The sequence below is a fragment of the Zonotrichia albicollis genome, chromosome 25 (genome assembly GCF_047830755.1).
Source record: "Zonotrichia albicollis isolate bZonAlb1 chromosome 25, bZonAlb1.hap1, whole genome shotgun sequence".
In the NCBI taxonomy this organism is placed as follows: domain Eukaryota; kingdom Metazoa; phylum Chordata; class Aves; order Passeriformes; family Passerellidae; genus Zonotrichia; species Zonotrichia albicollis.
Window position 1 is genome coordinate 6,008,222 of NC_133843.1, and position 16,250 is coordinate 6,024,471.

Here is a 16,250-nt window from a genome sequence, read left to right on the forward strand (position 1 = left end):
TTGGGCTCCCCAGCCCCAGGAGGGGGTTCCTGCAGGGCAGGGGGAGGTCAGGATGGGACACGGGGCCGTGTCCAGCCCTGCTGAGCTCCGCACTTTTTGCTCCTGATTTGTTTCCTGCGGCGCGAGGGAGGCGCCCCAGCCTCGGAGAATCCCAAAATGACTGGTGTTCCAGGAAATGGCTGCTGTGTAATTTGGTGAGGTTACAGCTACCACGGGGCTGCAAACCTCAACTATCCTCTAAAGAGCACCCTGCAGGCACAGCCAGAGAACCACAGGATGATTTGGGATGGAAGGGACCTTAAAGCTCGTCCCATTCCACCCCCTGCCATAGGCAGGGACACCTTCCACTGGACCAGGTTGCTCGAAGCCCTGTCCAGCCTGGCCTTGGACATTTTTTGGGACTGGGAATCCACAACCCTTTTGGATGCAGTCAGAGGGAGGAAGTGCAAAAAGCCTGGGAAGAGCCAGGGCTTTGCTGCTCCCAGTATTTGCTACAAGGACAACAGTTATTCACTGAAACCCCAGCATCTTCCCAGCACAGCAAAGGAAATTCAGTGCAGCTCTTTGCACTCCCCTCCTCCCTTGCTGTGTCCTCCTTCACTCCCGTTTTCAACCCATTGGTTCCTGAACTTTGCTCCCTCCAAGCCAGGGAAGCATTTTTCTCCTTCATTCCAGTAATTCCAGCCCTGAGCGCCAAACTCCCTGAATATTTCATGGCAGGAACCAAAATCCACCTTTGGACAGCAGTCAAGCAGGAATGAGGTCTCTGCTGTTCCAGGTGCCTGCCCCATTCTCTGTGAGTTTTACAGCAGATGCTTTGGGGAAAGATTAAAATCAGACACAGAGCACCGGGATGCCGAGAGGCTTGGAGAAGTGTGGATTACACTGCCCCGGGAATGCTGCCTGCCCAATCCCGAGGATTACACACCTAATCCTGGTGCACTGAGTCCTCAAGGCAAAGGCTGGGCTGCCTCGGAAGGAGCTCTTGCCGATAGATGTCAGCACAGCCTGCCCGAATTTCCCGGCAGGATCCTTCCCTCCCAGCTGACAGCGCAGCCGTGGGATCGCGGGGTTTGTCCCGCTGACCCCACAAGGGACAGGGAGGGAGCTGCCCCGGAGGCAAGGCCTGTCAGAGAGCCAGGAAAGCGGAATAATTGGGTGTGAAACCATCAGGGAATTTGTGTCCAGGGAAACCGTCACCCCCGGGTGCCTCCCACGCCTCGGGAAGGAGGGATCGGCTCCCTCTGAGGTGCAACACATTCATGAGATGTGAGACACCACCAATGTCAACAACCCCGTGTGCGGCTCAGGGCTTTTGAGCCTTTTTCCTGAAAAGGAAATAAATTGGGAGATGCTTTGTCTGAGCCACAGTTTGCAAATTCTTCGGCTCCGACCAAATTCGGACAAGTGAGAAATTAAATTCTCTGCAGGGCTGGCAAATCAAACGTCAGGAAAAAGGGAAAAAAATCCTGATAGAAAAAAATCCTCTTGGAAAATCCAGCCTAACTTCTGCCTAAGTTAAAGGGATGACAGTCCTGCACTTTCGGATCATTGAAATACAAATTGTTCTCCTAGTGCTGGCTTTCCAAGGTGGAGGAGGGAATACCAGGTACTAGTAGTAGTAGTAGGAGGAGTAGTACCTGGTACTACTACTAGGAGGGATTCCTGCTCAACCCTGGAAATGCCCAAGGCCAGGCTGGACAGGGCTTGAAGCACGCTGGGGTAGTGGAAGGTGTCTTTGACAGTAGAACAAGGTGAGAGCCCAAATTTGTACTGAGGGAAGAGGGAATCCAGAGGAACTGAGGGAAGAGGGAATCCAGAGGAACTGAGGGAAGAAGGAAGCCAGAGGAACTGAGGGAAGAAGGAAGCCAGAGGAACTGAGGGAAGCGGGAATCCAGAGGAACTGAGGGAAGAGGGAATCCAGAGGAACTGAGGGAAGAAGGAAGCCAGAGGAACTGAGGGAAGCGGGAATCCAGAGGAACTGAGGGAAGCGGGAATCCAGATCCCCACTCCAGCACCCCCTTCCCTTCGAGCCGCTCCTCTCGCAGCCTGCTCAGCCCTTCCCTCTGCTCCCTCCCCACAGGCCTGTGCCACGTCAGGCTGAGCTGTCGGGCAGGGCAGGAGGGCGTCCTCGGCCTGAGGGATCATTCCCTGAGGGAGAGCCACAGCCCGACGCTGCCTCCCTGCCCTGCTGACCCGGCAGCCCAGCCCTGCTCCGAGGAGCCCATTTCCCACAGCAGGGAATGCTTTCCCCCACGGAAAAAACCCGGCTGAACTTCCAAGTCCTGCGGTGCATGGAGAGCAGGGAATGGGAGAGGAGAAGCGCTTTGGGCTGCTGGGGTAAAAAAAACCCCTGTGCCAGCCCCGACTGAGCCAGCCCTGCTCCTGGGCACATTCCCACCTCCATGAGGACATTCCCACCTCCCTGGGCACATTCCCACCTCCATGAGCACATTCCCGCCTCCCTGAGGACATTCCCACCTCCCTGAGGACATCCCCACCTCCATGAGGACATTCCCGCCTCCCTGGGCCGGCAATCCATGGCTCCTTCAAAGCCATTCCCGGCTGCCTCGGGCCCCGCATTCCTGGAGGCCCAGGCACACCTCAGTGGAATTGCTGAGCTGCCTCTGCCCCCTCGCCGTGTGCCTCGGTGACCTTGGCGGATACCGGGAGCGCTGGGAAAGCCGTGGGAACGCGGCATTGATAAGGATAAGGCGCTGCCAGCTGGAGGGAGGGGCAGGATGCAGCCAGGTAGGGTCGGGGGGAGGGAGGAATGTGAGAATCCCACATTTCAGATGTGGGATTTGGGAGCGGGAGGTGCAGGGATGTCTTCCCCTGGTGGTGATGGGTGATCCTCACCCACTCCTCGTCCCACTGACTGGGTGTCGCGGACAACTTTTATGGAAAATCTTTTCTTTAGGATTTTTCTTCCTGAGAAGCTGAGAGGCCTCAAGAACAAAATATAAACGTTGATTATCTGCTGCTGTGGAATGCAACAGGTGGATCTGTGATTGGTCTCATAGAGCTGTTTCTAGTTAATGGCCAATCACAGTCAGCTGGCTCAGACTCCCTGTTCGAGACAGAAGACTTTGTTATCAAGCTAGCCTTCTGATGAAACCTTCTCTTCTATTGTTTAGTACAGTTTTAATGTAATATATATCATAAAACAATAAATGAAGCCTTCTGAAACATGGTGTCAACATTCTCATCTCTTCCCTCATCCAAGAACCCCTGTGAACACGGCCACAGCCGGGCTCTCCAAGCCTTGGTTTGCAGGGAGCAGATCCCAGACAGGGAGGGATCCCAGACAGGGATCTTTTGGCTTTTCCTGCCTGGTTCAGGGATGGGACCTGTGGGATCAATCCCTGCAAACAGCTCACCACAAGCTCAGTTTGCAGCTGAGGGATCAATCCCTGCTCGCCACAAGCTCAGTTTGGATCAATCCCTGCTCACAAGCTCAGTTTGCAGCTGAGGGATCAATCCCTGCTCGCCACAAGCTCAGTTTGGATCAATCCCTGCTCACAAGCTCAGTTTGCAGCTGAGGGATCAATCCCTGCTCACCACAAGCTCAGTTTGCAGCTGAGGGATCCATCCCTGCTCACCACTCGCTCAGTTTGCAGCTGTGGGATCAATCCCTGCTCGCCACAAGCTCAGTTTGGATCAATCCCTGCTCACAAGCTCAGTTTGCAGCTGAGGGATCAATCCCTGCTCGCCACAAGCTCAGTTTGGATCAATCCCTGCTCACAAGCTCAGTTTGCAGCTGAGGGATCAATCCCTGCTCACCACAAGCTCAGTTTGCAGCTGAGGGATCCATCCCTGCTCACCACTCGCTCAGTTTGCAGCTGTGGGATCAATCCCTGCTCACCACAAGCTCAGTTTGCAGCTGAGGGATCAATCCCTGCTCACCACTCGCTCAGTTTGCAGCTGAGGGATCAATCCCTGCTCACCACTCGCTCAGTTTGGATCAATCCCTGCTCACCACAAGCTCAGTTTGCAGCTGTGGGATCAATCCCTGCTCACCACTTGCTCAGTTTGCAGCTGAGGGATCAATCCCTGCTCACCACTCGCTCAGTTTGGATCAATCCCTGCTCACCACAAGCTCAGTTTGGATCAATCCCTGCTCACCACAAGCTCAGTTTGCAGCTGAGGGATCAATCCCTGCTTGCCACTCGCTCAGTTTGCAGCTGAGGGATCAATCCCTGCTTGCCACAAGCTCAGTTTGGATCAATCCCTGCTCACCACAAGCTCAGTTTGCCCGTGGGTTTTGTACCCACGGTCCCTGGGACTGTTCCGTGCCAGGCACACCAGGGAGGCCGCCCAAGGATGGATGCCACAGGAATGTGGTTTGCATCCAGACAACAAAAACCTTGCAGAGGTTAAACACAGGCAGCAATGGCACGAGCTGGAGGAGGACAGAGCCTGGCAAATCACAGGGAGGGGAGGTGTGTGCTGTAAACCTAAACCATGGATTAATCTCCTGGAAACCCAAATAGGCGGCAGCTGACACAGAAAAAAAAAACACCAACAAAACCCTTCACTTGATTTGGGTTGATTTTTCATCTCTTGCCCTTGAGATATTTCATATTGAACACCACAAATTCCATTAGAGACGTTCTGCAAAACCAGCCAGGCAAAGAGAGGAACAAATGAACGCCAGATGGATCCAGGGGCTGGGAACAGCCCTGCTCCCACCCCAGAGCTGCCAGTCCACCCTCTGCAAGGGCAGGAATGAAACCCAAACTCTACATCCAGGGATGCTGCTGGAGAGTTTGTTTGTCAAAGGCTTGGCAGGAGTGGTCACTCACCTCCTTGTAAAAGTGGGAGTCCAAAAAAAGCAGGAAAACAATCAATATGTTTAAACTGGAGAAAGCAATTCCAAGCAATCTGTGCTGGGATGGCCTCTGCCCCAAAGGGCAGGGGACAGAGCTTGAAAAGTCCTGGTTCTGCTCCAGAAGGGCAGAAATGAGGGGTGGGATGAGGAAGAAATGAAGGGTGGGATAAGGAAGAAATGAGGGGTGTGATCAGGAGAAAGCTGGGTGTGTGAAAAGGAAGAAATCAGGGGCAGGAGAAGGAAGCTGCAGGCTCACAGGATTAAAGCTGAGTTTCCAAAATTGCCAAGTCACTCTGAGTTTGAGGGCTCCAAGAGCCTTTGGGGGGTGGTGGGAAAGCCATGGATTTTTAGAGGATAACACAAAATGTTTCCGCTCTGCAGAGGCAGGAATGGGCCCTACTGCCACCAAACTCAAAGGGCAACGAGGAGAAAACCACCCAGATGAGGAAAAGAGCTGGAAAAAGCTTTTCTCTCTTCCAGGCTCACCCAGACTGCTCAGAGCACGAGGGATTTCCATGCAGCCCATTAACCTGCTCCACTTTGGAGGCTCAGGCACTCAGCCATAATTAGCGAGGTTGTTCCTGCCAGGAATCAGCTCCTGGATGCCCCAGGCTCCTGGGAGGCCAGCAGGGACACAAGGCCTCACAAAGGCTCAAGGTGATCCTGAGCCTTTTATAAAGCTGAGCTTTGCCCTCAGTCACACAGGGAGCTCAGAGGCCAGGGGGGTACTCTGCAGAGTTCTGGTCAGGTCAGGATTTTGGGGGGTTTTAATGCCCAAAGCAAGGCAGGGATCCCCTGTTATTGAAGAATGGAGGGAGAAGACCCACCTTGCATTGATCAGCATCAACTCCACTTTATTCATCAATCAGGCACCTTTTATAACAGTGTTAATTCACTTCATGCATATTGCAAAATCTGAGCTCAAAATAGGTCAGAGATACCATACCAACCCCTCCTTATGTTTCCAATACCAAGATTTGGGTTCTCAAAATTATTTTTGCTTTCCCAAAACAGCCAAAGATAGAATATCTACTTGTTATGAGAAAGCTGCCTGAGAACTCTGATATGCAAGGTTCTCAAGGCCTTCATGTTTGTCACTTTTACTTGTAATTAAAAACAACCTGAGAACCTCTGCTGTTTACAGAAACAGGCTGTGAGAACCTGTCCCCCACAGCTGCCTTCCGAGCCATTTCTGAAAAAATCTCCAACACCCTGTGAGGGAAGTGACTGCAAGGGGAACAGAGCTGCAGTTTGGGGTCAGGCAGAGCACCTCAGTTACTGCTCTGCAGGAAAAGGAATCCCAAAATCCTTGAGGCTGGAAAAGCCCCCAGGACCATGAGTGCAACCTGTGCCCAATGCTCTCCTTGTCCCCAGCCCAGTGAGTGCCACCTCCAGGCCTTCCTTGGACACCTCCAGGGATGGGCACTCCAAACTTCCCTGAGCAGTTCCAAGGCCTGAGCACCCTTTCTGTCGGGAATTTAGCTGCTAGAGAATAGAAAACTACAAAACCATGGCTAATTCCAAGTCCTGCATCTGCACAGATAGCAGTGTCCTTGGGCCTAGCTGTGGTGGGATAACAAACAGTGAAAGAGACATGAGAAAAGAGAGATGTAACCCCTAAGGAATGGGGAAGAGTTCATGGCATAGTTTAACCAATAGATTGCTTGGCTTACAGAATATTCATAAGCTTATTGCTCGCTGTATAAGTGTCTGATGCTCTCTTCAATAAACGGAATTTGCTTATCACTCCTATTGAGTGTCTGAGTCTCCCCTCACCGACAAATGGCTGCGTCCCCTGACTAAGGCCTCTTTCTCTGTGACACCTTTCCATGCAGAAATTCCTGCTGTGCCCACCCTGAGCTGCCCTGGCCCAGCCTGAGGCCGTTCCCTCTCTCCTGTCCCTGTTCCCTGAGCACAGCCCGACCCCTGGGCTGTCCCCTCCTGTCAGGGTTGTGCAGAGCCACAAGGGCCCCCTGAGCCTCCTTTGCTCCAGGCTGAGCCCCTGCCCAGCTCCCTCAGCCTCTCCTGGGGCTCCAGCCCCTTCCCAGCTCCATTCCCAGCCCTGGACATGCTCAGCCCCTCCAGGTCCTTCTTTCCACGAGGGCTCAGCACAGGGGCCTGGCCCTGCCCTGGGCCTGTGCCCACAAGGAGCAAAGCCAGGAGCAGTAAAATATCAAATAAATGCCCTCAATTCCAGCCTCAGCAGCTGATGGGAGCACTGTGCTCTCTGTAGAACACGAGGCTCCCTCCACACGTAGGGACCTTGGCAGAATAACAAAAACCAACCCTTGACACCATCACACACAAACCCCTCCCTGCCACCCCAACCTCTGCAGGATCCACAGAACTCCTGGCACTGCTGAGGGGATTCCAGCTGCCCCCACTGAACTTTTGATAGGAAAAATCTCCTTTTGTGTTTAAATAGATGGGAAAAGCAGCTCCTCAGCCCAGCTGCAGTGAGGTGAGTGAGCAGCACTCCCTGCCCAGCTCCCTCAGCCTCTCCTGGGGCTCCAGCCCCTTCCCAGCTCCATTCCCAGCCCTGGACATGCTCAGCCCCTCCAGAACTGAGGGGTCCAGGACTGGACACAGCTGATGACTCTGAACTGAATGAGCTGCACAATCTGCACTCACAGAGGGTTTGAATCCACACATGAGGAGCTCCCTTCTATTCCCACACCTCTGATTATTCCTGAGATTCCCCCTGAGCCATTGGGCAGCCCTGCTCCTGTCCCAGTGGGATTCATTCCCTGAGTGCCAGTGTGGCTCTGGTTTGTGTCTGTGCATGGCTGGGTCCTGTGGGACCCTGTGAGATCCTGTGAGACCCTGTGAGATCTTGTGGGATCCTGTGGGACCCTGTGAGATCCTGTGAGATCCTGTGGGACCCTGTGGGATCCTGTGCGACTCTGGGATCCTGTGGGATCCTGTGGGATCCTGTGAGATCCTGTGAGATCCTGTGGGATCATGTGGGATCATGTGGGACCCTGTGCTACTCTGTGGGATCCTGTGAGATCCTGTGGGATCCTGTGAGATCCTGTGGGATCCTGTGCAACTCTGGGATCCTGTGAGATCCTGTGAGATCCTGTGGGATCCTGTGGGCTCCTGTGGGATCCTGTGGGCTCCTGTGGGACCCTGTGAGATCCTGTGAGACCCTGTGGGACCCTGTGGGACCCTGTGGGATCCAGCACCATCCCCCTCCTCAGGAATCCCACTCAGTCCTTCCCTGCATCTCCTTCAGCTCCACAAAGCTCCCAGAGCTGAGGAGATGCCAGCTGAGGAATTCAGCGCTGTGAAACTCCAGTGACTGTTTGGGAAATTGTTTTGAAAACACGCTGCTGTTTTCTAGAAGGGGCAGATGAAAACAAGGCTGGGCTTTTTAGCTCGGGGCAAGGGTTTTGCACAGCTTTGTCAAGGCCAAACCTCTCTGCTCTGGGAGCCACGGGGAGGTTTCTCCACCAGGACCACATCTGACACCAGGAGTCTCTGCCGAGCCTCTCCTGCCTCCTTCGGGCTGCTGCTTTTGTTGACACAACACCATCAAAGGCACCTTCCCCTCAGTCACAAAGGGAATCTGATCCTCCCACTCCCGGCACGGCATGCAGGGGGCTGGGGCAGAGCTGAGCCGCTGGCAGAGGGGTTTGGGGTTTTACTGCGTCCTGCTCAGGCCACCCAGGAGGTTTAGGCACAAACTCCAGGCTGGAGCAGGAGGGAGATCAGCCAGGACCGACACTGTGAGGGCAGAGGGGATCAAAGCCTCAAGGAGGAGCTCTGCCTCCAAGCCTGGTTTGATCCCCAAATCCTCAGGAGGATGAGAAGCTCTCCCATCTCCCCAGGGACAGGAAGAGCAGGAGAGAGGGAGAGAGGTCCTGGGGAGGTGCCCGTGCTGGGGCAGGGTGGCCCAGGGCAGCAGGAGCAGCAGCAGGAGCAGGAGCAGGAGAAGGAGCAGGAGCAGGAGAAGGAGCAGGAGCAGGAGCAGGAGCAGGAGCAGGAGCAGCAGGAGAAGGAGCAGCAGGAGAAGGAGCAGCAGGAGAAGGAGCAGCAGGAGCAGGAACAGGAGCAGCAGCAGCAGCAGGAGCAGGAGCAGCAGGAGAAGGAGCAGCAGGAGCAGGAGCAGCAGGAGCCTCCTCCCAGCAACAGGAAAAGCAAAGCCTCGGGGCTCCTGAACCCCTGTGGGATCAGAGAGGGACATCCCGGCCTGGCTGAGGGAAACACACAGGGACAGGAGGGACCTGCCCAGGTGGGAGCACTGGGGGATGATAAAACAGAGCACAGAGGAGGATGTGCATGTCCTACAGCAATGCCTCTCCTTGCAAAGCCCTGATCATTCCAGCACCATTCCTGGCTTTATAAACACAACAGGCTCAGTTTTAAAGGGAAAAGCTTCTCCCCTCTGTGCCATGAGCCCCTGGGAGAGCAGAGCTCCTGGCCTTTCCTCCCTAATCCAAAAAGGCTTTTTCTGGTGTGGTTCTGAGGACTCTGAGGAACTGGAACCAAGGAGCCCAGGGGGGACAAAACCTCCTCAGGTCAGGATTTTGGGGGGTTTTAATGCCCAAAGCAAGGCAGGGATCCCCTGTGAGGGAAGTGACTGCAAGGGGAACAGAGCTGCAGTGTGGGGTGAGGGCAGAGCACCTCACTCACTGCTCTGCAGGAAAAGGAATCCCAGAATCCCTGAGGTAGGAAAAGGCCCCAGGACCATGGAATGGCCACAGCCTGGAGCAGGGCAGCAGGAGCTGCCTGGGGCCACATTCCCCATCCAGCCTGTGAGGAGTCCCTGCAGGATGTGGACAGGAGGCTCAGGTGGTGCCAAAGCACCTGGGGCTCCTCTGGGAGCCTCCAGCAGCTTCCCCTGCTCAGGGAGGGTGGGAGCTCACAGAGCTGCATGGGGGCAGCACAAACCCTCCCTGCCAGCAGGGCAGCAGAGCCAGGGATGGATCCAGGCATCAGCAAACTCCCAGCACAACCCCCCGGCAGCTCCCATTGCATGAAGCCATGGAATCATGGAATGCTCTGGGTTGGAAGGGCCCTTAAAGCCCATCCAGTGCCAGCCCCACCATGGCAGGGACACCTCCCACTGTCCCAGGGTGCTCCAAGCCCTGTCCAGCCTGGCCTTGGACACTTCCAATCCGTGCCAGGGCCTCATCCCCCTCACAGGGAACAATTCCTTCCCCATGTCCCATCTGACCCTGCCCTCTGGCATTCCAGGCCCTTGTCCAAAGTCCATCTCCAGCATTCTTGGAGCCCCTCCAGGTACTGAATGTCCTGCAACTCTCAGTTTCAAACGGGGTTTGGTTTCTTTCCTGGCTGTTCAGCCCATTTTTGGGGAGCACCAGGGACTCTCAGCACTGAAAGCAGCCTGCTCCACCAGCTGGACTCTCAGGAGTGGAGCTGAATGAACAGATTCCAGCATAAACCACCCCCAGCCCTCCACCAGGATGCCCTGAGCACAGATGGGCCCAAATTCCAACAACTGCCCAGGCTAACTGTGCAAGTGAGGGCAAGGAAAGCACCCCCCAACATGGAAAAGGCCCTGCCTGCCAGGGACCACCTACCCTGGGACAGCACTGCAGCACATCCCACACGTGGGGCTGCAAATGATCCTGCTCCAACAGATCCTGTGTGGGATGGGAAGGGTGGGAGCAGCCCCACAATGGCCAGGAGAGCTCCAGGGAGAAGAGCTGGGAGGCACCTTCCCAAAATAGAGATCCTGCTGCCTGCCACCCTCCTTTCCACAGCTTCCAAGCCCACCAAAAGCTCTCCAGAAGAGCCAGGCACCAACTCTCTTGTGCTGCTCCAGCCCCATCCGTCACATGTCAAAGCCATTGTTTCAGATCTAAGCAAAAAAATACTTTGAAACCTCAAAAATTAGGGTTTTTTGAAGTAATTATCTCCCTCCTCCGTCTCTGAGACAAAAGAAACCCAAGCCAATTATTTCTTTGAAGGCTAAATATTTACTCCCAGATGAAGCAGCTCGGGCTGGAGGGGAATTATCCAGCTCTGATGTCATCTCATGCCTGGGAGCCAGAAAACCCGGATGAAAACAGGTAGGAACAAACAGCAACAACAACAACAAAGGTGTCTTCTCCTGGAAAAGCCTCTCAGGAAGGGATGGAGTTGTGCCCAAGACACTGTGCTCCCATTCCCTGCCCGTTCCTCAGAGGAGATGCTGAATGAGGGCACACGTGGAGTGTGAGGGAAGCTCTCTGAGCAAGCCCCGGCCTTGGGGAAGAGCCAGAGTCTCATCCCAGAGCTCTGCAGTCTGTGGGGCAGGTGTGGGAACTCCTCCACAGCAATTAGCCTGCACACACAATGAGTGGTGATCAATCAATGTCAGCTCTTCGGTTTTTCCTTTAAAAAGCCCTCTCCTGCCTTATTTCCATCGCAGCATTTCAAAGCTCTGCCCCCTCCAGGCTCTCCATTCCCAGGCAGGCGGTGCCACCCCCAGTTGGGGGCACCCAAAGGAAGAGTTGGAGCTGTGGGATCCCACCGGGGCTGACTCATCCCTTTGGAAAAGCGGGAACCAGAGCATTCCCCGAGCCCGGCCTCCAGTTTCAGCTGATGCCATCTCAGCCATGACAGCGTGCAGGAACAGCTCCTTGGGGGATCTTCCCTTCCCTTCCCGTGGGACCCGGCCCCGCCACGCATTCCCACAGAGCCACAACATTCCCACAGAGCCACAACATTCCCACAGAGCCGCTCCTGGGGAGCAGCACCACGGGCTCAGGGCTCTGGGATGGGCTCTGTGGGCACTGGGGACAGGACAGGGATGGTGTCGCAGACATCTTTTCATTAAAATCTTTCCTTAAGGTTTTTTCCTCCTGAAAAGCCGAGAGGCTTCAGGAATAAAATGTAAATAATGGTTATCTGCTGCTGTGGAATGCAACAGGTGCATCTGGGATTGGTCTCATGTGGTTGTTTCTAATTAATGGCCAATCACAGCAGAGCTGGCTCGGACAGAGAGTGAGGCAGCTGCCTTTGTTATCATTCATTCCTTTCTGTTCTTAGCTTAGCCAGCCTTCTGAGATTAAACTTTTCCTTCTATTCTTTTTAGTATAGTTATAATGTAATATACAGATCATAAAATAATAAATCAAGCCTTCTGAAAATGGAGTCAACATTCTCGTCTCTTCCCTCACCTGAAAACCCCTGTGAACACAGTCACAGAATGGATGGGCTCTGTGGGGCACTGAGGACAGGGCAGGGATGGCTCTGTAGGCACTGGGGACAGGGCAGGGATGGCTCTGTGGGCACTGGGGACAGGGCAGGGATGGGCATTGGGGACAGGACAGGGCAGGGATGGCTCTGTGGGGCACAGGGACAGGGCAGGGATGGGCATTGGGGACAGGGCAGAGCAGGGATGGCTCTGTGGGCACTGGGGACAGGGCAGTGATGGGCACTGAGGACAGGGCAGGGCAGGGATGGCTCTGTGGGCACAGGGACAGGGCAGGGATGGCTCTGTGGGCACTGAGGACAGGACAGGGCAGGGATGGCTCTGTGGGGCACAGGGCAGAGCAGGGATGGCTCTGTGGGCACTGGGGACAGGGCAGGGCAGGGATGGCTCTGTGGGCACTGGGACAGGGCAGGGATGGCTCTGTGGGCACTGGGGACAGGGCAGGGTAGGGATGGCTCTGTGGGGCACAGGGACAGGGCAGGGATGGGCATTGGGGACAGGACAGGGCAGGGATGGCTCGGTGGGCACTGGGACAGGACAGGAATGGGCACTGGGGACAGGACAGAGCAGGGATGGCTCTGTGGGCACAGGGACAGGACAGGTCAGGGATGGGCACTGGGGACAGGGCAGGGATGGCTCTGTGGGCACTGGGACAGAGCAGGGATGGCTCTGTGGGCACAGGGAAGGGCAGGGATGGCTCTGTGGGCACTGGGGACAGGGCAGGGATGGCTCTGTGGGCACTGGGGACAGGGCAGGGATGGGCATTGGGGACAGGGCAGGGCAGGGATGGCTCTGTGGGGCACTGGGGACAGGGCACGGATGGGCACTGGGGACAGGGCAGAGCTCCCAGGGCTGCAGGAATCCACAGCCTGGGGCAGAGAGCTCAGCAGAGCTCAGGAGCTGTGTGTGCATCCTCCCCTCTGCAGCTCCAGCAGGGCAGGAGCCCCTTTGGAGGACTGGGGTTTGTTTTCCCCCTGTTTAAATCCACAACTCCCCAATTCTCCCCTGTGGGGGTCCCACAGGGGCTTTGGGACACAAAACCAGAACACCAAGGAATTGTGGGTGGATGTCCAAGCACCAAGGGAGGTGTTCACAGCTGGAAATTCCCAGGTGACACCAGCACTTGGGATTTGTCCCCAGTCCCTCTGCAGCTCAGCTGGAGCCCCTCAGGCACTGACAGGGGCTCTGAGGTCACCCTGGATCCTTCTCTTCTCCAGGTGAACGCCCCCAGCTTTCCCATCTCTCTCTATATCCATCTCCACCTCTGTCTCCTTATTCCCTGGATTTTGGAGGACTTCAAGTGCCAGACAAGAAAACACTTTAAACAATATCTGAGCAGCCCACAATACCTGGGGCACATGAATTCTGTGCCCAGCAAGGAATGCTGCTGGATGCTGAGCTCCTTTTCTCCTGCCTCCTGCCAAAACAGCTGCTCCAACACCGATTTCTCCCCCTGCCCCAAGAGCTTCCCTCAATTCTTCTGCTTTCCTCAAAGTTATTTTAGTGGAATTCAGAAATTAAAAGGGAAAAAACCAAACTGTTGTGGGTGACATTTCCAGCACAAAAAAAAAAAGAGTGTGGGAAATAATCTGTGGTGTTTTCCTGCCCTCTGAGGGTGCCTGGACAGCAGGAAGGAACCTGCTTTCCCACGCTCTCCCACCTGCACGGGCTTGTCTGCTCCACCCCCCAAAATACCTGCAGTGGGAGCCACTGCAATGAGCAAAGAAAATCTCAGCTTTGGGACAGTGATCTCAGCTTTGGGACAGTGACTCTCACCATGGAATCACGGAATGGGACCTCAAACACACCCAGTGCCATGGGCAGGGACACCTTCACTGTCTCAGGGTGTCCAACCTGGCTTTGGGCACTGCCAGGGATCCAGAGCTGCTCTGGGCACCTGTGCCAGGGCCTGCCCACCCTCACAGGGAACAATTCCTAATTCCCAATGTCCCATCCATCCCTGCCCTCTGGCAGTGGCAGCCATTCCCTGTGTCCTGTCCCTCCATCCCTGTCCCCAGCCCCTCTCCAGCTCTCCTGGAGCCCCTTCAGGCCCTGCAAAGGCTCTGAGCTCTCTCTGGAGCTGCTCCTCTCCAGGCTGAACAATCCCAATTTCTCAGATTCCTCCAGGCTGAACAATCATCACATCACATAACATCACATCACATCACATCACATCCTTCTCAGCCTACTGCAGCATGAACAATCCCAACTCAGCCTTCCCCAAATGAACAATAAATGAACAATCCCAACCCAGCCTTGCTTAGGCTGAACAATCCCAACTCAGCCCTCCCCAAATGAACAATCCCAACTCAGCCCTCCCCAAATTAACAATTCCAACTCAGCCTTCCCCAGGCTGAACAATCCCAACTCAGCTTTCCCCAAATTAACAATCCCAACTCAGCCCTCCCCAAATGAACAATTCCAACTCAGCCTTCCCCAGGCTGAACAATCCCAACTCAGCTTTCCCCAAATTAACAATCCCAACTCAGCCCTCCCCAAATGAACAATTCCAACTCAGCCTTCCCCAGGCTGAACAATCCCAACTCAGCTTTCCCCAAATTAACAATCCCAACTCAGCCCTCCCCAAATGAACAATTCCAACTCAGCCCTCCCCAAATGAACAATTCCAACTCAGCCCTCCCCAAATGAACAATTCCAACTCAGCCTTCCCCAAATGAACAATCCCAACTCAGCCCTCCCCAGGCTGAACAATCCCAACCCAGCTTCCCCAAATGAACAATTCCAACTCAGCCTTCCCAAATGAACAATCCCAACTCAGCCTTCCCCAGGCTGAACAATCCCAACTCAGCCTTCCCAAAAATGAACAATCCCAACTCAGCCCTCCCCAGGTTGAACAATCCCAACTCAGCCTTCCCCAAATGAACAATAAATGAACAATCCCAACTCAGCTTCCCCAAATGAAGAATCCCAATTCAGCCTTCCCAAATGAACAATCCCAACTCAGCCCTCCCCAGGCTGAACAATCCTGATTTTCTCAGCCTCATCCCCTCAGGCTCTGGTGGCTGCAGGGAATGTCCTTTACCATGCACGACAGGGACCAGCTGCTCCCCAGAACCCCCCCAAGGCGGTGCTGAGGGCTCAGACTCTGCCCAAACCCCACATTTCTCCAGATGCAGCCCAGAGCCGGTGGGATGAGGCTCAGACACAGGCAGAAGCACAGAACTGAGCCCTGGGAGGAGGGAGGCTCACCTGAGGCCAGGGGCCGGATCCACTCCTTGCTGTTGAGGTCCAGCCTCCAGAGGTCGTTGAAGGCGGCGTTGCAGCTGCTCTGGGTGCAGCCCCCGAACACGTACATGGACTGGTTGGGGTCGTAGTAACACGCACCTGCAAGGGAGCACAGCCCTGTCACTGCTGATCTGTGTGCCCACAGCCCTGGCACTGCTGTCCCCACAGCCCTGGCACTGCTGTGTGACCCACACAGCCCTGGCACTGCTGTGTGCTCCACAGCCCTGGCACTGCCCGGTGCCCCACAGCCCTGGCACTGCTGTGTGACCCAGAGCCCTGGCACTGCTCTGTGCCCCACAGCCTTGGCACTGCTGTCCCCCACAGCCCTGGTACTGCCCTGTGCCCCACAGCCCTGGCACTGCTGTGTGACCCAGAGCCCTGGCACTGCTGTGTGCCCCACAGCCCTGTCCCTGCCCTGTGCCCAACAGCCCCTGGCATTGCTTTGTGCCCCACAGCCCTGGCACTGCTGTGTGACCCAGAGTCCTGGCACTGCTCTGTGACCCACAGCCCCTGACATTGCTTTGTGCCCCACAGCACTGTCCCTGCCCTGTGTCCCACAGCCCTGGCACTGCCCTGTGCCCCACAGCCCTGGCACTGCTGTCCCCACAGCCCTGGCACTGCCCTGTGCCCCACAGCTCTGGCACTGCTGTGCCCACAGCCCTGGCATTGCTCTGTGTCCCACAGCCCTGGCACTGCTGTGCCCACAGCCCTGGCACTGCCCTGTGCCCCACAGCTCTGGCACTGCTGTGCCCACAGCCCTGGCACTGCTGTGTGACCCACAGCCCTGTCACTGCCCTGTGCCCACAGCCCTGGCACTGCCCTGTGCCCACAGCCCTGGCACTGCCCTGTGCCCCAGAGTCCTGGCACTGCTGATCTGTGTGCCCCAGAGCCCTGGCACTGCCCTGTGCCCACAGCCCTGGCACTGCCCTGTGCCCCACAGCCCTGGCACTGCTGTGCCCCACAGCCCTGGCACTGCTGTGTGCCCACAGCCCTAGCACTGCTTTGTGC

The 16,250-nt window shown here is 55.7% G+C and overlaps 1 protein-coding gene across 1 annotated transcript in view; it reads right to left on the minus strand.

The window, feature by feature from the left end:
* FBXO42 (F-box protein 42) overlaps positions 1 to 16,250 on the minus strand; it is a 63,484-nt gene that overhangs the window by 14,062 nt on the left and 33,172 nt on the right. Inside the window, exon 4 of the mRNA XM_074558582.1 lies at positions 15,207 to 15,341. Within this exon, the coding sequence (XP_074414683.1) occupies positions 15,207 to 15,341 (135 nt within the window). The remainder of the gene's footprint in view (positions 1 to 15,206; positions 15,342 to 16,250) is intronic.